The sequence below is a fragment of the Nelumbo lutea genome, chromosome 1 (genome assembly GCF_056320005.1).
Source record: "Nelumbo lutea isolate HS-2025 chromosome 1, American lotus-T2T, whole genome shotgun sequence".
Taxonomy (NCBI): Eukaryota; Viridiplantae; Streptophyta; class Magnoliopsida; order Proteales; family Nelumbonaceae; genus Nelumbo; species Nelumbo lutea.
In genome coordinates, this window is record NC_142684.1 from 44,738,309 (window position 1) to 44,763,491 (window position 25,183).

Genomic DNA, 25,183 nt, shown 5'->3' on the forward strand with positions numbered 1-25,183 from the left:
ATCCACTCTAAGAGACCAAATTCAAATTAGATTTGAATCTGGTAACCTCCTGATAAGATCAGGAGTTAACTAACTTAATCTGAAGATAGGATTGAGATTAACCTCTATCCAAATACTGATTTGGATTGGGATAATTCCCAAAATATTGGAAGGTTTCTTAATCAAGAAGAAAGAGGAGAAAACCCTAGGAGAAATATCAGATTTTGAACTAGGGGTTTGAGCGAGCAAGAAACACATCCTGCAATCTGAGATTTGATCTCTCACAGACTCCAGAGAGAAGAGACAATTCTGCCCTCTTCGTCCCTGGACTTCTCCTCCTTCATCCGCCACCACTACCTGTTGGAAGATTGGATCTTTGCAGCAACAGGAAGTCAAGAAAGCAGTTCTTGACAAGAGTCTTGCAAGAAAGACACTAGGATTCGGTGTTCAAGGTTTCCAGAGGGTTCATGTGAAGAATCCAGTGTGTAGGACGCACCCTGCTGGTTCCGTTCCATCCACAGCTGTGTCATCTTCAGCAGGAGCGGATCTTGGTCATTTCTTTGGGCGTGAACACCAACTTTGGGAGATATTATTTCTCCGGATCAGGTATAATCCTTCCTGTTTCCGTTTGGTTCAGATCTGGTTTGTTTATGGTTCAAGTAGGATCCTTGAATAATGTATTCTAAATTTAGGGAATATGATTCCCAGTTGGAAGAAGGTAGGAAATTTTTTTTGAAATTCGCCCCCCATTCCGCATCCTTCTTGGCGTCCATTAGATGGATCCTACCATTCTTTCAGTGGTATCAGAGCCACATGTTCGAATCTTGAACCAAAAGAAAATCAGATCCGACCCTGCGCAGATGAACAGAAAATGTTCTGCCAAGATCTGCGCAGATTGCTTTCTTTTTTTTTTTTTCAATAAATGATTTCTTGTTAAGGGCGTTTGATCTGAAATTAATTTTGTTAAATCCAAAAATTTATTTAGAATTGTTCTTTATTTATTTTTGATTTAATGGACTGTTCGAACCTGGAGATCGCAGTGCAGATTTGGCGCAAATAGTCTGCGCACATTTTTTTCTTCCTTTTATTATTATTCGGTCTGTAAATATTTATTTTTTATATTTCTAGACTGAATGTATAGGATTTGATCAAGAATGTAATTAATTAATAGAAATAGGATTTCTGTTTTTATTTATTTTCTTGATTAAAGAAGAAGGAAGAAGATGGCGGCGCTGGAGATTTGCAGATGGAGAAATCCCATACTACGATTTACAGTTTATGAAACTATAACTTTTGTGATTAACCTCTGTTTTGCAGGTGGTACGAACAATACATATTTTTGATTTGTGATTGTCTAAAATAAAAAATTATTAATTTCAGATCTCTCTTGAATTAATTCTTGAATTGAAAATCAGTTTTGGACTTTTTCGGACTAGATTAGACCAAAATTGTTTGGACCGAATCTGAGATTCGAAGGGTGCTGTTTTTCAGTCCATATTTCTCACACTGATTATTCCGAATCTGATGTTCAATTACAGGGATTAATTCGGCCCACCTGTAAAGCCCAGTTTTAAAGGGTTAAAACTGCAAAAGCCCATTGTTGTGAGAAAAGCTATATGGGCCGAACTGCTAACTCCAATTCAGCCCATACACCTAGTAAACATTAATTGTTAATGCTTTAAGTTTTAAATGGGCCATTCGATGGGCTTTACAGCAGTTAATTGATTGGATCAATTCTTCCTTTACATGTGATGTTTGGATGTATGATGTGCTGCGACCATGGGCCATAAGCACTTGGCCCATGTTAACTCGTTACTGGCTCTTGCGGACACCATGGCTGAATGTACATCATCGCCATGGTGTCCCTTAAGGTCATTGGATGACCCCTCTCTACTTGGTGGGCCCCACAACCCTAAAAAGGGATGCGTACGGAACCCCAGGCCGATTGAGGCCCACCTGAAATCTGGCTTTATGAAAGCCAGTGGGAGCCACTTTGGTTTGACCTAAATTAGAACTAGGGCGTAAATTTTGTTCCCTCCAAGCAAATATGAGTGTGTATGATAGGGAGATCCATTTGATGGACTCTCTAAAGGCCTTCCGTCATTAGCACAATGATGGGTCCATCAGTAATGAGGAAACGCACCATAAAATTGGGCTATCCATTTGCTGTTGGATCTGTTAGAGTGTTTCATTAGATGATAGGGGTGTCATAGACCGATGTGGGAGAGGCTTCACCAGAAAATGGGAACTCTCTCACGGTACCTTGGCGTAACCTGAATATGATGGGTGTGCACTCACTGGACAGAAAGGTTTACCTGAAAACGGCTCTGAACCTTGTCTAACAGAGACCAAAGGGAAGCTCATCTGATGAGTGGATATGATCCGTCACAGAAAGGTGGTGGGGTTATGCAGCTGAAACAGTTGGCTTCACGCACCCTATGTGATTTCCCACATTTCCAGAGACATTCCGTCGTTTCCATCACTGAGAAAGGAGGGAAAATCTCAAAGATGAACAAATGGGAATGGAACATAGATTAAAAGCCATATCTATGTAGGTAACATGAATCAAACTAAGGTTGTGGACTAACGTTCTTGCTGTTTTATCAGAAAATGGCAAATGGTCAATTTGCAAAGTTTCTAGATGATAACAAGCTTAAGGGCCCAAACTATGCCGACTGGTACAGAAATCTTATGCTGGTCCTAACTTGTGAAAAGTTAGATAAGGTGGTGAAAAATTCTGCCCCGGAACGTCCGAGTGATAGGGCTTCTGAGGCCCGTAGGAGGGACTACCAAGATTGGGAGGATAAGAACTCCCTAGCCCGCTGCTTTGTCATTGCCTCATTAGACAACTCAATACAGAGGCAGTTCGATCAGATCGAACTAGCCAAGGACATATTGGACAGTCTAAGAACAATGTATGAAGAACAGAACCGTTCTACTCGACAGAAGGTCCTGAAATTGTTCATGACCGCGCAGATGTCCAAGGGGCAGAAAGTTCATGACCATTGTCTTCGGATGATGGGATATATTAACGAACTTGAAGCCCTTGGATCCGGGCTAGATCTTGGCACGCAAGTGGATGCCATCCTGAATTCTTTGCCCTCTTCCTTCAATGCGTTCACTATGAACTACAATATGAATAAGCTGAATGTCAGCGTCCAGGAACTCAGCAATATGTTGTAGAGGGCCGAGGATCTTTTAAAGAAGGATGAGCCTGTGGTTATGCTTGCTGAAGCTAACAGATCGGGCAAGAAAAAGAGAAAGGCAAAGAAACCCCAGAAGAAAGCTGCCAAACCCAAGAAGTAGAAGAAGAACAAGGCATCGGATGTCTGTCACTTCTGCAAACAGATCGGCCACTGGAAGAGGAACTGTCCTGCCTACCTGGAATCTAAGAAAGGTAACATTGAAACTTGTGTCATAGAAACTAATATGTTAGTTACTTCTGTGTCCTGGTGTGTTGACTCCGGGGCTTCAACTCATGCGTGTAACTCACTGCAGGGGTTCAAAGTTGGCAGAAGATTGAGTGATGGCGAGGTGACACTATTCTTGGGAACGACTGCAAGTGTTGCAGCTGCAGCGATAGGAACCGTAGAATTAGTTTTTAGAGAAGGAGTCCTTGTACTTAAAGATTGTCTTTACGTACAGAACTTGAGAAGAAATTTAGTTTCTGTTTCTAAACTGTGTGCTGATCGATATACTGTTTATTTTAGTAATATGATTACTGTTAAACGGAATAACAAATTCATCGCATGCGGGGAACTGGAGAATGGTCTCTATGTTCTACATCTTTCTCTAGAAACTAACCTAACCGAAACTACGTCGGTCGAAAATCCCAAGAAATGAAATCGTGATACAATTAATCCCACGTGCCTCTGGCATTACCGACTTGGCCATATCGGTATTGACCAAATCACAAGACTGGTAAAGGATGGTCCTTTGGATTTTCTAACCATAAAAATCTTCCCACTTGTGAGCCTTGCCTTCAAGGTAAGATGACTAAGCGGCTATTTGACGGTAAGCCTGAAAGATCTGGAGGCACACTTGACCTAATACATACTGATGTATGTGGTCCCCTAAGTGTTAGGACACGGAATCAACACGTGTACTTCATCACCTTTACAGATGATTTTTCACGATATGGTTACGTGTACCTAATGAGACACAAATCTGAATCCTTTGAAAAGTTCAGAGAGTTCAGACAGGAGGTCGAGAAACAGTTAGGGAGAGAAGTTAAGGCCCTTCGATCGGATCGAGGTGGCGAGTATCTCTCTGACGAATTCAGGGACTACTTAAAGGACAATGGGATAGTGTCACAACTAGCTCCTCCTGCTACACCACAACTCAACGGTGTTTCAGAGAGGAGGAATAGGACCTTGTTGGACATGGTCTGGTCACTTCTCGTACGATCAGAATTACCCAAATCATTTTGGGGATATGCATTAGAGACTGCTATCTACATGCTGAATCGGGTTCCAACCAAATCAGTTCCAAAAACTCCATATGAACTATGGACCGGAAGGAAGCAAAGTGTAAGACACTTGAAGATTTGGGGTTGTCTTGCACACGTTAGAAGAACAAGTGCGGATAAGTTGGAATCCAAAACCAGCAGTTGCCTATTTATAGGCTACCCAAAGGATTCAGTGGGTTATCTATTCTATGACCCAAGTGAGCAGAAAGTGTTCTGCAGTCGAAACGCCCAATTCTTAGAATATGAATATATCATGGACACTCACCGTCAAGAAATAGTTCTTGATGAGGAGAGCTCACGAGTACTTGGACACTGGTTGACCCACCAAAAGGAAAGAAACCGTTGGGATGCAGATGGGTATTCACTGTGAAGCATAATGCTGATGGCTCTATTGAAAGATACAAAGCCCGACTGGTTGCAAAGGGATTCACTCAGACTTATGGTATAGACTACTTGGAGACCTTTGCCCCAGTAGCCAAGATGACCACCATTCAAGTTTTGTAATCCCTTGCAGCAAATCATTCTTGGCCCCTATTTCAGATGAATGTTAAAAATGCCTTTCTGAATGGAGACTTACAAGAAGAGGTTTACATGCAGTTGCCTCCTGGATTCTATGATACAGAGACAAGTAAGAAGGTTTGCCGACTGAACAAGGCATTGTATGGTTTGAAGCAGTCACCTAGAGCCTGGTTTGATAGGTTCAGATTAGCCCTTGGAAGGTTTGGTTATGTACAGGCCCAGTCAGATCATACACTATTCATCAAAAGGATGGAGTCCTCTCTAACACTACTAGCAGTATATGTAGATGATATTGTGGTGACAGGAAATGACAGTCAAGAGATTGAGTCTCTCAAGCAGCACCTTCATCAAGAATTTGAGGTAAAAGATCTTGGTGCACTACGGTATTTTTTGGGTATTGAGGTTGCTAGATCCAAGTAGGGGATTTTTATCTCTCGGAGAAAATATGTTCTAGATCTGTTGGCAGAAACTGGAAAGCTGGGTGTTAAGCCGGCCGATACACCCATCGAACAAAATCACAAGATTAGTGCAGAGGGTGGGGACCCTCTTGAGGACAAAGTTATGTTCCAACGGTTGGTTGGAAAGCTTCTATATCTCTGTCTCACTCGGCCAGATATCAGCTATGCAGTTAGTGTTGTCAGCCAGTACGTGCACTCCCCTAGAATCTCTCATCTTCTTGCGGCAGAACGAATATTAGCATACTTGAAGAGATGCCCGCGTAGAGGTATATTACTCAAGAACAATAATCACATGAGGGTGGAAGTCTATACAGATGCCGATTGGGCTGGAAGTGTTGATGACAGAAGGTCTACCTCTAGATATTGTGCCCTTGTGGGAGGTAACCTTGTCTCTTGGAGGAGTAAGAAGCAGAGTGTTGTTTCCCGCTCCAGTGCTGAAGCGGAATACAGGTCAATGGCTAATGGAGTGGCTGAAATCTTATGGCTAAGGTCACTACTTGAAGAGTTGGGTATTGACTATGAAAAGCCCTTAATGTTGTATTGTGATAATCAGGCAGCTATTAATATAGCCCACAACCCAGTGCAGCATGACAGAACTAAACATATCGAAGTTGATCGACATTTTGTGCGAGAAAGAGTTATATCACAAGAAGTGTCTTCCGTACATCACATCCAATATGCAGCTCGCGGATATCCTCACCAAGGCTGTACTGAGGAAGAAGTTAGAGACAGACCTATCCAAGTTGGGCATGATAGACATCTACTCCCAACTTGAGGGGGAGTGTAGAGAACACTGATGTGGGCCCACTGCAGTGGTCCCCACTGTGTTCGTAGGACAACAGTATTTGTTTCAGTTATAGTAGTGTCAGTTTGAGTCAGTTTGCTAATTCAGCTGTTATTTATTTCAGTTTTATTTACTTTCCTTATTATGTAAGTACCAAGGGCAGATGTGTCCTTTCGTCATGTACGAAACATAAACCTATAAATATTAAGAGAGTGGCGGCGGCAGATCAGTTAGAATCTGTCCCTCCTTTCAGCAACTTGTGTTCTCTTGCTTCTCTTCTATTCTCTCCCTTTTCTCTCATCTTCTTTTCTGTTTTACAGACCTAAAACCTTTTAGGATTCAAGACTGATTACAGTCTTGATCTTCTACTCTACTGAAGCCAAGTATAGAGCATGTCCTCAGTATGTAGTGAAATAGTCTGGCTTAAGGCACTACTTCATGGCATGGATATTGATCACTTATTTGCTATTCCTCTGTTTACTGACAACATGAGTTTAATCAAGATTGCATCCAATCCTGTATTTCATGAGCGTACTAAACATATTGAGGTGGATTGTCACTTCATTCGCGACCTTCTCCACGCGGGTCACATCTCTCTCCCATATGTGTCATTGAGCCTATAACTTGCAGATTTCTTCACCAAAGCTATGACCAAAGCCTAACATAATTTTCTTGTAGACAAACTGCTGCTTATACCCTAGCATCAGTTTGAGGGAGAGTGTAGAGAAGATAAAAGGTAGTTTTGTAATTCTACTATATTTTTTATTCTTCTTTCTTGTACTATAATAGGCATGTACACTAGTGTACAACTCTTTTATTTCTTTGTAAGGACAATCTTGTCCATTCACTTAAGTTTAATATAAATACCTCTTTTTTGGGTTGGTTCGATCAAATTGATCAACCCTAACAGATTTGAACTTGTGTTTGTCTTCTTGCTCTTTCAACTTCTCACAAACTGACACTATCACCAATGGACCTTACCAAGGCATCTTTTTAGGTAGGCTAAAATTCTATTAACTGCCTACATATGAGATGTCGTGGGTCCATGCATATATTGGCTAACCACTCCAACAACACAGGATATGTCAGGTTTAGTCAAGCAGAGATACAGAAGGCAGCCCACCAATCTCTGATATATCCCCCTATTTGGAAGAACTTCTCCTTCAGTGGAACTCAACTTGTGGTTAGGATCAATAAGAGTTTCTATAGGCTTACACCCTAATTTCCAAACTTCATGAAGCAAATCAAGTACATACTTCCTTTGTGACAGAAAAATTCCCTTCTTGGATCTTGCAACTCCAATGCCAAGAAAGTATTAGAGATCACCAAGGTCCTTAATCTCAAATTTGGAAGCGATGAAGGACTTTAACTGAGAGATACCTGTGATATCATCACCTGTCACAACAATGTCATCAACATATACTATTAACATTGTTACTCTATCATCAACACTTCTAATGAATAAGGTGTGGTCATCTTGAGATTGAGCAAACCCAATCTTTAAAATAGCATTTTTGAACTTGTCAAACTAGGTTCTCAGGGACTGTTTGAGCCCATACAAGGACTTCTTCAAGCGGTAGACTTTTCCATCACTGTTAGGAAAGCTTACCCCAGGCGGTAAGTCCATATGCAGTTTTTCTTGTAAGTCCCCATTAAGGAAGGCATTCTTTACATCCATTTGATATAAAGGCTAAGAGTAACGAGCAACAAGAGATATGATCACACGAATAGAGTTCATTTTAGCAATTGGAGCAAAGGTTTCTAGATAATCAATGCCATAAGTTTAACTGTATCCTTTGGCTACAAGTCAAGCATTGTACCTCTCAATTGAGCCATCTGCCTTGTACTTAACAATGTAAACCCACTTACACCCAATAGGAATCTTATCTTTAGGGCAAGGAACAACCTCCCAAGTCTGTTTCTTTATTAGGGCCTCCATTTCTTGGTTCATAGCTTCCTTCCAGTGAGAGGACTGCATTGCCTCTGTAACACTGCAAGGGGTGGAAACAAAAGAAATGGAAAAAATATAGGCACAATAGGAAGGTGGGAGAGCATCATAAAACATATAGCTAGTAATGGGATACTTGCTACATGTCATCTTCCCTTTTCAAATGGCAACAGGAAGATCAAGGTTAGAATCAATAATAGGATTGTCAGGAGGTTCAAGATTACCTGAGTCTAGGGAACCAGATTGTGATGGGCATTCTTCTTCAGGACCCACCCTCTTATTGCACCTGATGAAAACTGCTGCCAGGACCAAGGTCGATACACAGGAGGCGGAGGAGGAGGAGAAGGAATACCATCATTATAAGGAATAGAGGAAGGAATGGAGGTGGGAACAAGAAGGTAGAAGGGAGTCCGATCTTCACTTGCATTCTCCCCTTGAAGAGAAGGACGGGATGACTAGAAAAAGGAAGAGGACTCCAAAAAGGCAATATCCTTAGAGACATATCTCTTGCCAGATAAAGAATCAAAGCATCTATAGCCTTTCTGGACTGGAGAGTAACCAAGGAATACACATTTAACTGATTTAAGATCAAACTTACACCAAGGACTCATATCGTGAACAAAACAGACACAACCAAAGATCTTGAGGGGTAGATTACAAGGAAGTTCATCAAGGAAGAGAAATTGATGAGGAGAATGAAGGTTTAGGACCCTTGATAGGAGTCTATTAATAAGATACACAACTGTCTCAACAGCATCACCGTAGAAACGAGTGGGAACATGACTTTGAAACAGTAGACCACGAGCAATTTCAACAACATGCTTGTTCTTCCTTTCAGCCACCCCATTTTGTTGTGGAGTATGTATACATGAACTTTGGTGAATAATACCCCGATCTTTAAGAAATCTTTGCAACTGATGTTCTAAGTATTCTTTGGCATTGTCAAATCTTATTATCTTCACTCTTTTCTCAAATTGTCTCTACCATATTCATGAAGTTTTGAAAAATCATAGGAACTTCATCCCAACTTTTCATCAAGTAGAGCCATGTATACTGACTGTAGTCATCAATGAAGAGGATGAAATATTTATACCCATCCATGCAAGTGATACCACATAGGCCCCAAACATCAGTATGGATCAAATGGAAAGCAACATTACTTCTTTTACTACTTGCAAAATATGTAGTTCTACATTGTTTGGATAGTTGTCAAACTTCACATTCAAAATTCAACTTTGGCACAGAGTCAAACAAGTTTGGAAACAAAAGTTTTACGGAATTGAAAGACATATGACCAAAATGACAATGACATAATTTCACAACTTTGGCACAGAGTCAAACAAGTTTGGAAACAAAAGTTTTACGGAATTGAAAGACATATGACCAAAATGACAATGACATAATTTCAAGACTCATTTTCTCATTTGGACAAAACTCAGTCTGGCTTAACAGTCCATGCTCTGGTAGACTCCATCAACTTCATGCCCACTTCAAATCATCTTCCCCGTGCTCAGGTCCTAAAAAACACAATATGTAGGAAAAAGTCACTGAGCAATTATGAGAGAACAGACAACAAATTTTTATGTAGCTGGGGCCAAGTTTCAAAGTATCGACACGTATCGGCTAATACGTATGGTGCCGGTGGCTTTTCGATACACCCCTACAGGGTTTGTATTGGGTCAGCCACTGGTTCAAAGGGTGGTCGGGCCTTAAACCGGCTCCTTTGAACTGATTTCGAAATAAAATAAGTAAAACATAAAAAAAAGCACAGATATTTAGATCCTTGGCTGGGGCACATGAAGAACAAATCTAAAAGAAAGATTATGAGTGAGTTTGACTTCACCTTGACTCGAAATAGGGGTCCGAGATCCATCAACAACAGTAATCTTGCCCTTCCTTGGGGTTAACTTATATGAGGTAAAATGTGAGGGTATACTAGTCATATGGGCATTGGTCCTAGAGTCTAAAATCCACGGGCTAAAAGATGTGGAACAAGAAAGTGTAGTACCTATCTTGGCATATGAACTAGATGGATTACTAGGTCTAGAACCAGATGAGGAGGATGTACCACCTTTTTCCAGTTGCAACAATATATTCCTGAGTTTGTCCATTACGTCAGAGGAGTCAAGCACATCAGAAGGTTGAGCATCATTACCAATTGTAGCCAAGTGAGGATGTACCACCCTTTTCCAGCTGCAACAATATATTCCTGAGTTTGTCCATTACATCAGAGGAGTCAAGCACACTAGAAGGTTGAGCATCATTACCAACTGTAGCCAAGTGAGCATTGCCCTTCTTACCGGTTTTGTACTCCTCCGGCTTTAAATGAGGATTGAGCTTCCAACACCTTTCCTTAGTGTGTCTTGGCTTCTTGCAATAATCACAAATAACATCCTCAACCTTTTCAGTAATAGGGTGCTTGTTTGTATTTTGCTTGGGTTGAGATGACATAAAAGTAGAGTGATCAATCATAGGAGGTTGCATCATGGTGGTCCTTCGACTTTCTTCCCCTTGTACAAAGGAGGTTGCATCAAACTCTGGATTTAAGCCAACCAAGAAATCAAAGACTCTATTCTCCTCTATGTGCTTCCGGTATTGCTCACCATCTTCAGGGTCCTTCCATACAAGTGCTTTCAAGTGATCCATTTCTTCCTAGATAGACTGTAGAGAAGAGAAATACATAACCACAGATCTCTCCCCTTGACACATACTACAAGCTTCCCTCCAAAGCCGGTACACTCTAGCTATATTGTTAGCTTGGGAATAAGTGGCAACAACTCTATCCCAAATATCCTTGGCCGTTGGAAGAAACATGTAGTTTCGGGCAATATGAGGTTGCATCAAGCAAATCAGCCATGACATAACAAGGGAGTTATCCTATTCCCATTTGCAAATTTCAGGTCTTCAAGATTTGCCTTCACCTCCTTTCCTGTGATGAATTTCAATTTACCCCTCCCAATAATGGTAAGTTTAGCAAATTGAGACCACTCTAAAAAATTGTTCCATCAAGTTTAACCGTAGTTATCATCCCACTAGCAATATCTGCACTTCCCAAGAACACACTGGAAACCATTTGAACATCCTTAGATGATTCCATATTCTATCAAGACACTTTCTCGCCAACATAAAAGGACCTCCAATACTTAACCAAAGCCACAGACCCACTAACCAAGGTCACCACACGGTTAAGAGACAAAAGGAGGCCAAAAAACCAGATTGGCGGCAAAATAGAGGGAGAAGAAAAACTCTCAAAAATTATATAGGGATCAGAAAATTACGACACCACTTTTTGTCGTTCCCAAAGAGTAAAACGACCGGAATGGTCTAGGTTTTACATCAGAAGAAGCCATTAAACATGATGTACAAGGCTCGAATCAGATCTGAAATTTCTGCGATTTTCTCCTTGAAAAAACCACTAAAAATCATAGAAGTTTTGAACAAGGGCAAAAGTCATACCAAAATTCCTCTAAAATCAGGGCGAATCAAACCATGTAAGTTTCATTGACTACTGTCGACGCCTGTATGGATTACTAATGTCATCCGGTGGTGGTCTGACGTCAGCAGTTCACCTCATGGGAGAGGATCAGTAGGAGAGGTACTCCCAAGTGCCTTTACCCACTCTGATACCAACTTGCAAAACAAAAGTTAAAAGCTAGGGTTTAGAAGAGAGAAAGCAAGAGGAGAGAAAAATCTTTATACTTTGAAAGCAAGAGGAAAGCAAAAGAAGAAGAGATGTATCAAGAGGTGTGTGTTAGCTACTGTTCACACCCTCAAAAGATCTTTATACTTTGAAAAGAGTAAATTACAAGGAAGCTCCTAATTGGAAGCCCAAATACAAAAATAGTACAAGGAAGAGAAAATTTCCAAAAACACCCGTGTCTAAGCATGCTTAGCAACAATCAAAGAGAGAAAAAAAATACTCCCAAATACCAGACACAAAATGGTGGGAGATTAGTAAATGAAGATAGGTCGCACCACAAGCTTTGCACAGTATACGGTTATACACACATTAGGAGAGAGGCACAAATTGGGACTCTTTTTATGAAGCATGTTCACAGGTATTAATCTTTCCAAGGAACACTACCCAATACAAAGCTTGAACCTTAGGAGGGATGGGCTTGCTCCAAATTTCTTTAATTGGGAAGTTCACTTCCAACGAGTCATAAAGGACAAGTTGGTTAAAAAAAGAAGCACAGGAGAATAAACCATCAGGGGGGGAGGGTACCAAATTCTACCATCAAATAGACTTTGATCCAAGAAGACTTTCCAACTTGGCTAGTAAGAGAACAAGGGGGTCACAATCATTATCCCTCAAACCCCTACTAAAGCCAAAGTCCAATTTAACACAAAGAGGGAGGTTGCATAAAATTTTGAAATGGGTTCAATCTTGTAGTTGGACAGAGTATAGCAAAGGGAATTGCAAATTAAGGGGCACATCACCAAGCCACAAATCCTCCCAAAACAAGACTTCATTGACACACCCCACATGAAAGCGAGTGAAATTGAGATATGTTGGGAGAACCACTTGTATTGCCTTCTAGGGAGAGCATGAGGAAGCATGATTTACATCTCAACCATTTTCCAATGACCCTTTGACATAGCCATCACCTTCTAGGGGAAATCTCCATAACCACTTATTGAACAAAGCCATCACCTAATTCCTAGCCCACCTTGTTCCTTGGATTTACATACCTGTTCCCACTTCACCAAATGGTCTTTCCTTTCATCATCCAGTTCCAGTAAGTCCCTCATGTACTTATCTAACTGCCTAACCACTTTACTTGGAATGTGAAAGGTGGAAAGGAAGTATATAGGCAAGTTGGCTAGTTTAGACTAAACAGAGTTATTTTCCTTCCCATTGAGATGTAATTCTTTTCTAGAGGGCCAATCTTTAGCAAATCTCTCCAAAACAGGTTTCTAGAATCATTTTGTTCTCAAATTTCCCCCTAAAGGGAGTCCTAGGTATTCTAGTGGCCATTCTTTAACCTCAGAGCATAGGATTCTTGCCAATACTTGAACTTTTTCATCTCTCAGGTTTATTCTAGCAACACGACTTTCCCCCAATTCACTTTTAAGTTAGAGATCTTCTGAAAGACATTGACTAGATCCTTTAATCTCAAATTGCATTCATCACCCCCCTTTTCCAATCCTTCCAGCCATGTTTGACTTTGATTGATCAGGTGGTTTTGAGGTTTGATTTAGCTAACCCAGTTCTGATGTTTTACTTTCACCTGCAAACTGCAAATACAATTTAAAAAATCCACCCTTCGATCTTTCTTCACAAGACCTGATGGAGTCATTCTTTCTTTGAATGTAGCAACCTTTTGTTAAGCGATAGTTCAGCTTCTTTACATGTGGTCCATGAAGAGCCATGTCACCATCCCTAACCTTCTGTCTCCCCCTCTCAAGGTTTGAAATGTTGATGTCGGTGGAAATGCCGGTCATCCAAATATAAGAAACATGTCGGAAATATCGTACAGAAATACTGTAAAAATTATAGATATGGTGGAAACTTTGTAAAATGTGCAAAATATAGAATGTTATTTTATGAAATGATAAAAGAAGCATAGGCACACCTTTTTAAATTATTATCTTATTCTACACAATTAAACAAAGCTAGGAAACTAAGGTTATAGGCAAAAGAATATATTCTAAAGTTGCCCTATAAACCTAAATATTCAGAGCTTCATGATAGAATGATTTAAAGCAAAATTTGAACTCATAGAAAATGTAAATGGTTGTAATAGATTAACCATTAACCAAATAATCGATTACACAAACAAAATCTAATATTTAACTTTATATTTGAAATGAATATTGAGTTAGCTCAAAGTGGTAATCATGCAAGTTAGGTGGACAATAACTTGCTACTTCACATACCTACAATATTGTTACCAAATTATGTTATAATACTATCTCTTGTACTCCACATAGTATTGATAGTGTTCAATGGGGAATATGTCAATTCCAGTAAAATTTCATGTTGCTACCCATGGAAGTGGAAATGGAAGTATGTTGTGGAACCTATCTCTTTACTCCACATAGTGTTGGTAGTGTTCATTGGGGAAATGCCAATTCCAGTAAAATTTCATGTCACTACCCATGAAAATGGAAATATGTCGTGGAAACATTAGCGAAATTAGGGACATTTTAAACCATGCTCCCTCAGCAGCTTCTCTTCTATTGATAAAACCAAGCAAACCTTGGCTCTGTAGCCTTTTTGAAACCAGCAGAATGGACTTCCTAATCAGTAATCAATAACACCATTCCTTTATCCACTTTCAAGACTTTCAGTAACACCATTCCTCAAACTAAAAGATCTTTACCTCCATTTTCATGATCTTTCTCCACTTATCACCATTTTCAAGTTCAGTGGTGTGAGGTTCTCTGCCATTTTCATGTTCTTTCACAGTTCTTGCATGTTGAAGAATGCTTAACCACAGAGACCAACCCATTGCTCTCTGAATTACTCCTAGTGACATAATCTTGTTTAAAAAAAATCTTTCGATATATCATGTAAAGCTTTTCCTTCTAAATGGAATCTTGATTTGGAAGGTTTGGGAGGATAAGATGGTAAAAATCAGATTCAGGCTTCAGGACCAGAGCAAATCCATATATTTCTAGTTAAACTATTCAAAAGGAAAAAATATCAACATGTGAAAACAATTGGAACTTATGAAACAATTCTACTTTATCTTATTAGAGATTTTTAAGATAGTAATCTGTTTATTTGGTTTTACAAAGTAAACAACCATATATCCAGAGCCTAATATAAGAAAAACATTATATTAAAAGAGTATCAGACAAGGAAAGTACAGAAGATCAGAGAATAGACTTACCACAATCATAACACTTTCATGGAATATAAGTGGTGATAGGAAGACCCAAAATATATCGTAAACAAATGCACAACAGAGAAGTACTGAAGCAACCTGAGTGAAAGGATGGTAATTAATAAGTGTGGTCTATGAATCAATAGATACTAAATAAGATTCTTTATCTACCTTAATATTGGGTAACCGAACCAATTGCAGGACCGATATCATCAAACAGATGCCCTGTCAACAGGGAAAATAAGCTCTAAATAGTATAACAAAATAAGTTACCAAATATACTTAAAAGTCATATTTAGAATGCATAATGAACAGGCAATGATGTAGAAATTTGACACATACAATGAGGATTGTGTTGGCGTATTTACTTTGTATGAGAAAGGATTATTTTAAGAAGAAAATATACAATGATGTAAGCTCAGCCCCATTAGGGGTTTTCTTGTAATTTTTGATTATTTTGATAATATATAAAGGGTCTTTCTTTAGAGAGAGACAGATTGGAAAGTGGTATTGTTAGACCCAATGATCGGTCCTATCCTTGCCCCATCTTCTCTTTTTCCTTCTTTTCTATCCTTGTCCCATCTTCTCTTTTATAACAAGATGGTATTAAAGCAAGAACACTTTGATGGTGAATATGTTGATAATGATCAGATCTGTTAGATTCTTGTTGCTATTATTTCTTCTGCAACAATACAGTATTCATAGTTCTTGATTAGTTTTCATTTAGTTCTTGTTTATGCTTGGCGCCTTTGGATTTCTGCCTTCTTGTTAGTTAGATCTTTGTATTCTTAGTTTCAACTTCCTTTTGTCATTCATGTCATCATATTTGTTTTTTACTTTAAATAGCACATTGCGATTTTAGTATGAAAGTTACTAGAAGTAGTAAGTCTGAACTTTACACAAAAAGTGATTTAGTTTCACTAAATAGTAATTACATGATATGGGCTGTGCTATTCTTTAGTTGTTTGGGTCTCTATCATCTTGTTAGTTTGATCTGTCTATTCATTACCTCAACTTTCTCTTGTGGTTCCTGTTATCAAATCTATTTTTTTCTTTATGAATAGAGAAAATTCCCGATCAGTACCCTGTACTTTGGCTCGAGTGACAATTTGGTCCCCGAACTTTAAAATGTGACAATCCAGTACCCAAAACAATCCAGTACCTGCTGTTAACCAGTCCGTTAATCAACCATTAAGTGACACTTGAAAGGCATTCTTAGGGCATTTTGGACTTTTCAAGTGTCACCTAATGGCTGATTAACGGACTGGTTAATGACAGGTACTGGATTGTCACATTTTAAAAGTTCAGGTACTGGATTGTCACATTTTGAAAGTTCGGGTACTGAATTGTTGCATTTTAATGTTCGGGGACCAAATTGTCACTCAAGCCAAAGTACAGGGTATTGATCAGGAATTTTCCCTTATGAATATTGGGCCATGATTATATATAGTATGAGAATTGACATTAATAGTTGTGGAGAGTATTGATGTATTCTAATATTGTGGCCCCTGCTGCATTATATATCTTTTATTACTTTATTTTTTTCTCTTTCAGCCCCTATAAGGGCTTTCTTGTAATCCTTTTGGCCTATAAGGGCCTTCTTGTAAATTCTTTAAGCTCATGTGAGCTTACTTGTAAATATTCATAATATAATAAAGGCTCTTAGGGGGTGGGGGTCAGATTCATTCTTTGACACCCCTGAAACCTGGTTCTACTCTCTACTGTTTATCTTATTGACATGGTATCAGAGCAGGTTCCATGTACTGGCTTTATCATCTAATTTCTGCTCAAGATTGAAAGTTACTCTTGAGTTCTCACATCTGGTTTGAAGCTTATGTGGACTGTTTTGATCAGCCAACACTATACTCTGTTCTGTTGTGGACTCTTGTGCCAGCAGCTTTAGGGCTTTCTTTGGTTCTCTTGTTTGGACCATCAGATCTGCATAAAACTTTGGATTTGGTGTCACCCAAAGGAGCTGTAATCATATCTCCTTGCTTGGTCGGGTTTGAATCAGTTTGGAAAGGGTTTTGAGTTCTCCTTCTGGTATTTCTCCTGGAAAATGACGCATACCAGGTAGAGTTTTATCTGATTTCTCTTGATTGGCTGCTTTGTTCATCATGAAACTCTAGAGTTGGTGTCACCCTAGCCTACTCTAGATATTATTTGGTTTGGTTGAGGATTTCAATCTGTTTTGGTAGGGTTTTGATCCCTTCTTCTAATCGGTAGGACTGAAATCTCACCTTCTTGGACTGTTAACTTTGAATACTTTGCTAGTTGGACTTGTTTCTTAGGAAATCCTTCTCCTTCTCTTGTGGGAATCTTCTTCTTAGTGTATTGAAGGATTTCAGATGCCTTTGCTTGAAGATCAGTGTTTGTTTGTTCAATTTTAGGCTTGGCTTCAATACTGTCAAAGTTTTTATTTGTGAACTGTTCAATAAAATGGCTGAAAAAGTAGACATCATTCTGGTGAAGTTTAATGGAACTAACTACAGCTTATGGAAGTTCCATTTTGATTTTTTTCTTTTTTTTTTTTGTTGAGAGAAAAGGTTTAGAGGGCTATTTGAATGGTAAAATCACTAAACCTGAAGAAGCAGCAATTGATTTGTCTTCCAGAATAAAAGAAAGGTGTACTCTGGGGGGAGATCAAAAGCATCCTACAACAATTCTTGGCATCGAAGGTGGTAGAAACTGAAGAAATAGTTGGTTAGCCACGAGTGTGGGGTTCCATACCCACACTTGGGCTCTAGTGTGTGTGGTTTCATATCCACACCTAGTTGTTTCTAATTTTTTTTTATTAGTAGTTTCTAATTTCTTTTTAGTAGTATCTAATTTCTGTTATTAGAAGTTTCTAATTTCTATTAAGTTGGGCTGGCTGGCCTTATTGTCTCTATTTTTTGTTTATTTCCTGTTAGAATGTCAGAGTGATGTTCGGCTGATAAGAGTTCTTATTAGCCCAGTCTTATGTTTAACTTATCTTGTAACTGGGCCTGTGTTAATGGGCCTAATCCTGTTTAGTGATTTAAGTCATCTGGGTGTCCCATCACTAATCAGGGGCATCCCAGTAATTTCTTGTACCTTGTACTATATTCATCTATAAATAAAAGACTGGTCGACTGCCTAGTACAGTTCGACATTCTCTTCAGTTCCGTGACTCTCTTCTCCTCCTTGCTACTTCGAGTATAACTCTTCAGATTACATGGTATCAGAGCATTAGCTCCTTCTTGGTTTCAGCAGGTGCACTCTCTTCTCTTGCTGTCTTTTCATCTTCTCTCTTCCTTTTCTGGGTTGCTGCAGTAAAGACCTAAGAGTGTAAGAGAGTAAAGCAAGTTCGAACCTAGGGTTTCTCTTGGTTGTAGGACTCAAGGGAAGTAAGACCCAGAAGTAGATGTCCTACTAGATTATTTCCAGCAAGTAGTAGCTATTGGGCTACTAAGAAAGGTCTGTATAGGACAGACCTGGTTGAGGGCTGATTCAGAAGTCCTGGCACTAGCCGAGAGGGGGAGAACTTCCTCTACAGTTGCAGCTTCGTGCTCTAACAAGACTTGTGCGGAACAAGTGGTAAAGACTTAGCTTCTTCTACAGTTGCAGTTTCGGTGCATCAGCTTCTACAGTTGCAGTCTCGGTGCATCAGCAAGACTCTTATAGAACTGCGGCAACTTCAGTTACAGATTTTCTTCAGGTCGGTTATCAGCCCTACTTTTGGACTGAACTGGTTCAGTTACAGACCTTTACTTTTTACTAGAACTGCGGCAACTTTTGCACCACACAGTTGCAGCCTTAAACTTTTACCAGCACTATGAACTGGTTCAGTTATAGACCTCTACTTTGCTACTGGGGTGAACACAGTGACCACTTGCTACTGTACCCGAACTGTGAACTGGATACTTGCTACTGTACCACTTTGGCCAGTCCTTAACAGAATCACTTATAGTACTGTGAACAACTCTTGGACTGAAGTCAGGATGTCCTCACTATCCGGTGAAGTTTCCTCTAGAGATAACAGACCTGTCACAAGGTCCTCAAACCTGGAAAACCCTAATCTGCACAGCTTGCAGATTACAAGTGTGCTACTGGATGAGTACAACTTCAGAGAGTGGTCCGTCTCTGCAATGCTGTTCATTACCTCTTGTCAACTCACTGGCTATTTGGATGGAGACAAGAAACAACCAGAAATTGGCAGTCCTGAATACACCCTGTGGCGCAAGGAAAATGCCACAGTCGTGTCTTGGTTGCTGGCATCTATGACTCCTAGGGTGGCCAGAAATGTTCATCACTTCCCTACAGCTGCTAAAATTTGGGAGAAAGTATCTAAGACATATGGCCAAAAAAAGAACAATGCTAGAATCTACAGGCTGAACCAAGACATTGCAGCCCTAAGGCAAGGAGACGTGTCCATGGCAACCTACTTTGCAACACTAGAAGGCCTCTGGGAAGAGCTTGACCACCACAAGATTTTGGATTGGGAAAATGCCAATGATAAGGGGAGGGATGACAAGCAGATCGAGGAGAACAGAGCCTTCTAGTTTCTGGCGGGTCTTGACCCTATATATGAAGGTATAAAGGTCACAGATTCTAGGGAGAGATGAATTACCTGAGCTTCACCATGTCTACTACTTGGTGACGAATGAAGAAATAAAGAGAAAGGAGATGCAAGTTGACTCCCAGACACATTGAACAGAACTACCTGGAGAACACTCAGCCTTAGTCACCACTACGGGGAATAGATTTTCAGACAAGAAATCCCTCAAGTGTACCCATTGTGGTGGTGAGAAACACACAAAGGAGAAATGTTGGGTCTTGTACCCTCATCTGAAACCAGCTGCTCTGAGAAAGGACTATTATACAGTTTTGTACGCCCTTAGCTTCAATCAAATTGATGTACTTTATGAGTTTATTGTAAATGAATAAAAGTGCATATTTGATTCATGTTCCCTTGGTATGTTTCTGTGTAATACCCTTAAACTGGACACTTAATGAGACTCGTGTTAGTTTAGAATGTTCACAGCCAGTGGGTCGGTCTAGGGAGACCTATCCTGACAAGGCTGACACTGTGGTGCCACCAAATCGGTTGGGGTGGCTTGTCTCAGCTACCGGGGTGAAACCCTAGGCACATACAGTGTGGGATTAATTGAATCTTTGAACTGTACCAGATTTCCAGTATTGCCCTGGACCTTGGAGATTGATGGGCAAAACTGGAAAATTACACCCGACCCCTAGACTCAATTATCATACTGCACTAGGTGTCGGATTGGGCTGTCTTTGATATACCAATCAGTGAGATCCTTAGCGGGGGTCAAAACCTGGGTATGTTGGGACAGTCTGAGAATTCATCTGAGTGGGTGATCATAGTGACAGGATCAGCCCCTTTGTCGGACAAAGGTAATGATCGGGGATGCACTCTCACTAATGAAAACCAAGACTGCCGGCAGCCGATTTCAATCATTGAGATTTGTTTTGCAAAATATATTTTATATGAGATATAAAAGTATATATATATTATGGTTTCGAAATGTTTGGAAAAGGTTTTAATTCCCGGGATCCATACTTGAGAGAATGCAATGCTGTTCCGTGCAGCTGAGGGAGAGGTCCTCTCTTGTTGGGCAGTGTATGATCATTATGGGCTGAGAGGTTAAGTGCAAGGCCATTGAGGATAATACCTGATGGGCTAATCTTGCATCTGCCCACAGTCCCTGGGTGTTACAAGGTGGCTTGGCCCAAGAACCACTTAGGATAAGTGTTGGGCCCATAGAGCCCATCTGATGGGTTTCAGGGGGTGCACTGTCCATAACAGTGTATTCAGCCAGGCCTTGTAACAAAGGCTGGGCTGAACCCATGTGGCTAATGTGTAGATCAATGTTTGGATCCCATGCCATACAAGGAAGCCCAACTGGGCAGCAATTTGGAAGGCTTAATGAATACATAACCCTAAATGGGCCTTGAGCCCATTTCAAACCGGGCTGATTTGATTAGTCTTTAAGGGGCGAATTTTGAGAAAAGATCAGCTGATAGGATTGGGCCCACACTCTATCCACTCAGAGAGTCCAACATCTAAATGAGATTTAGATTTGGAAACTTCCTAATTACATTAGGAGCTGGCTGATCTAATATACAGATAAGATAAGGATTATCCCTTATCTTAAAGGGACTTCTAATCCATATATGATTTGGGTTAGCAACTCCTAATGGGATTAGGAGATGATCCCTTTAATTGTATAAAAGGAAGAGAGGGCAGCAGCCTTTAAACACACAACAACCAACAGACTCAAGTCTTGTCTTCAGAGCTGAGATCACAGAAGAGAGAATTCTGCACCCTACAAATTCTCTCTAGCCGCCTTCTTCCTGCAGCCGCCGCCTATAGCAGTTCGATCTCCATTGCTTGGGAGAAATCAAGACGAATCTTGATTTCAATCTTTTGGAGAAAAGATTGGTAGGAGTTGTATTCACTAGCCGCCTAGGTGATTCTTGGGAAGAATCAAGTTCTTAGGAAGGACACTGTTGATTCTACTCCACCCTGCACTGCGCCATCTTCAGTGGGAGCAGATTTTGGTTTCCACCTTGGGCATGAACACCTCTGTTGAGAGATATTATTTCTCTGTATCAGGTATTATCTCTCTCTCCTCCTTTTGGTTCAGATCTGGTTCAGTTTATGGTTCAAAAATGATCATTGAAAATATGATTTTCTAAATAGGGAATTCGATTCCCAATTGAAGGGAAAGAAAAATTTTTGAAATTCGCCCTCTTTATTCCGCAATCTTGGGCGTCCATATGATGGATTTCCTATCCCTTCAGTGGTATCAGAGCCAGGTTCAAATCTTGAACCATTCTGTTTCAGATCTGAACCTGTGCAAATAGGGAGAAGGCGTTCTACCAAATTTGCGCAGATATGGGTTTTGGGAAATTTGTTCCCAAAACAGATGGGCAAATAATCTGAAATTAATTTTAAATAAATCTGATTATTATTTAGAATAGTTCTTTATAATTTTCTTGATTTATGGGTTGTTCGTACAAGAGATCGAAATCTTGATTTGCACAGGGAGAACTGCAAGATTTGCAATTTATTTTTAATTTTGGATCGAAGATGGCGGCGCAGAGAAGGAGATTTCACAGATGGGAGATTCGCTATCTGTGATTTGCAGTTTGAGAAACTGCAATCTGTGATCTAACCTCTGTTTTGTAGGATGGAGTGTGCAAACAGCCCTGATTAACTAATTTTTGTTTTTCTTTTATCAGTTATTTAATTTCAGATTATTTTCTTGAATTAAGGATTTAATTAAAAATCAAACCCTAGACCCATTCAAACCAAGATTGGTTCAAACTGTTTGGACCAATTCAAGGGTTTAATCAAGGCTGAAAGTCAGCCCTAATTTTCCCACTAATGGGCCTAAGGATTGATATTTAATTAAATGGTTAATTCGGCCCAACCTATAAAGGCCCAACTTTAAATAGTTAAAACTGCAAAAGCCCATTTTAAAGGATAAAGCTATATGGGCCGAACTGGGTAACCCTAATTCAGCCCATATACCTAGATAATATTATGGAATTTTAACGGGCTTCCAACGGGCCTTACAGATAATTAATTGATTGGATCAATTTATCCCAGCATGAGATGTATGGATGTGTGATGTGTTGCATACATGGGCCATAAGTACTTGGCCCATGCTCATTCGACAGTGGCTCTTGCGCACACCATGGCTGAATGCACATCATTGCCATGGTGTCCCTTTTGGTCATTGGATGACTTCCCTCAGTGGTGGGCCCCACACCTCATCAAGAGGTTACATGCGGAACCCTAGCCGATTTAAGGCCCACTGACATCTGGCTTTATGAAAGTCAATGGGAGCCACTTTGGTTTGACCTAAATCAAACTAGGGCGTAATTTTGTTCCCTCCAACTAATATGAGTGCATGTGATAGGGAGATTCATATGATGAACTCTATAAAGGCCTTCCATCATTAGCATGAGGATGGGTCCTTCAGTAATGAGGAAACACACCAAAAAATGGGCTATCCATTTGCTGTTAGGCTTATCTGAATGTTTCATAAGATGATAGGGGCGTCATAGACCGATGTGGGAGGGGCTTCACTAGAAAATGGGAACTCTCTCACGGTACCTTGGCGTTCACGAATACGATGGGTAAACACTCACTGGACATAAAGGTTTACCTGAAAACGACTCTGAACCTTGTCTGGCAGAGGCCAAAGGGAAAACTCATATGATGAGTGGATATGATCCTTCACAGAAAGGTGGTGGGGTTATGCAGCTGAAACAGTTGGCTCCATGCACCCTATGTGATTTCCCACATTTACAGAGACAACCCGTAGTCTCCGCCACTGAGAAAGGAGGGAAATCTCAGAGATGAATAAATGGAAATGGATCATAGATTAAAATCCATATCTATGAAATGAACATGAAGCAAACTAGGTTGTGGACTGATGTTTGCTCTTTTATTAAAAATGGCAAACGGATCTTTTGCAAAGTTTCTTGATGACAACAAGCTTAAGGGCCCAAACTATGTCGACTGGTACAGGAACCTTATGCTGGTCCTAGCTTCAGAAAAGCTGGACAAAGTGGCAAAGAATACTGCCCCGGAGCGTCCGGGTGACAGGGCTTCCGAGGACCGAAGGAGAGACTATCAGGAATGGGAGGAGAAAAACTCCCTAGCCCGGTGTCACATCATCGCCTCCTTGGACAACCCAATACAGAGGCATTTCGATCAGATCGAACTTGCCAATGACATATTGGATAGCCTGAGGATGATGTATGAAGAGCAGAATCGTTCTACTCGGCAAAAGGTCTTGAAACAGTTCATGACCACTCAAATGTCCAAGGGCCAATAAGTTCCCGACCATTGTCTTCGGATGATGGGTTACATCAACGAACTGGAGGCTCTTGGATCCGGGCTAGACCTCGCAACCCAGATAGATGCTATCCTTAATTCTTTGCCTCCTTCCTTTAATCCGTTCATCATGAACTATAACATGAACAAGCTGAATGTCAACTTGCAAGAACTCAGCAATATGTTGCAAAGAGCTGAAGAACTGATTAAAAATGATGAGCCTGTAGCTATGCTTGTTGAATCTAGCAAAACGGGCAAGAGAAAGAGGAAGGCAAAGAAGCCTCAGAAGAAAGCCACCAAGGTCAAAAGGCAGAAGAAAGACAAAGCATCAGATGCATGTCACTTCTGCAAGAAGACCGGCCATTGGAAACGGAATTGTCCTGCCTACCTGGAATCCAAGAAAGGTAATTTCGAAACTTGTGTTATAAAAACCAATTTATTGGTAGCTTCTGCGTCCTGGTGTATTGACTCTGGGCCTTCAACTCATGCGTGTAACTCACTGCAGGTGATGTAACCGTTTTCGGCCACGTACCAATGTTTTGTGATGTAAAATTTTTTGGCAAAGTACCTCGTTATTCGACCCGGTGATGGCGTGCCTTAGTGACGAGCTACTTGGTGGCGAACTCCCTGGGGGAGAACTGCTTGGTAACTAACTGCTTGGTGGCGAACTGCCTGGGGGCGAACTGCCTTGGTGGCGAACTGCCTGGGGGCGAACTGCCTGGGGGCGAACTGCCTTGGTGGCGAACTGCCTTGGTGCGAACTACCTTGGTGGCGAACTGCCTGGGGGCGAACTGCCTGGTGGCGAACTCCCTGGTGGCGAACTGCCTGGGGGCGAACTGCCTTGGTGGCGAACTGCCTGGGGGCGAACTCCCTGGTGGCGAACTGCCTGGGGACGAACTGCCTGGGGGCGAACTGCCTGGCGAACTCCCTACTAGGCAGTCGATGCCTTAGAGAATGTTGGAGCTCCCTGGTGCGGCGCAATCCGACTACCCTCAGCATGAGGTGGTCTTCTTTCCTTTGTAGCCTAAGGGAGATGAGGGACCTGCGAGAACTTCATCTTTTCCTCCTCTTTGTAGGTGGCGGGAGCTGAGAGACCTGCGAGAACTCCATCTTTTCCTCCTCTTTGTAGGTGGCAGGAGCTAAGGGACCTCCGAGGACTCCATCTTTTCCTCCTCCTTGTAGGTGGCGGGAGTTGAGGGACCTACAATAACTCCATCTTTTCCTCCTCTTTGTAAGTGGCGGGAGCTAAGGGACCTCCGAGAACTCCATCTTTTCCTCCTCCTTGTAGGTGGCGGGAGTTGAGGGACTTCCGAGAACTGCATCTTTTCCTCCTCTTCGTAGGCGGCGGGAGCTGAAGG

General features: G+C 40.9%; 1 protein-coding gene across 1 annotated transcript in view; it reads right to left on the reverse strand.

Moving 5' to 3' along the window:
* Positions 1-25,183, reverse strand: part of LOC148874480 (signal peptide peptidase-like 2) — a 115,074-nt gene that overhangs the window by 5,579 nt on the left and 84,312 nt on the right. The window contains exons 9-10 of the mRNA XM_088963533.1: positions 15,161-15,214; positions 14,996-15,088 (exon numbers count right to left, since the gene is read on the reverse strand). Of these exons, the coding sequence (XP_088819659.1) occupies positions 14,996-15,088; positions 15,161-15,214 (147 nt within the window). The remainder of the gene's footprint in view (positions 1-14,995; positions 15,089-15,160; positions 15,215-25,183) is intronic.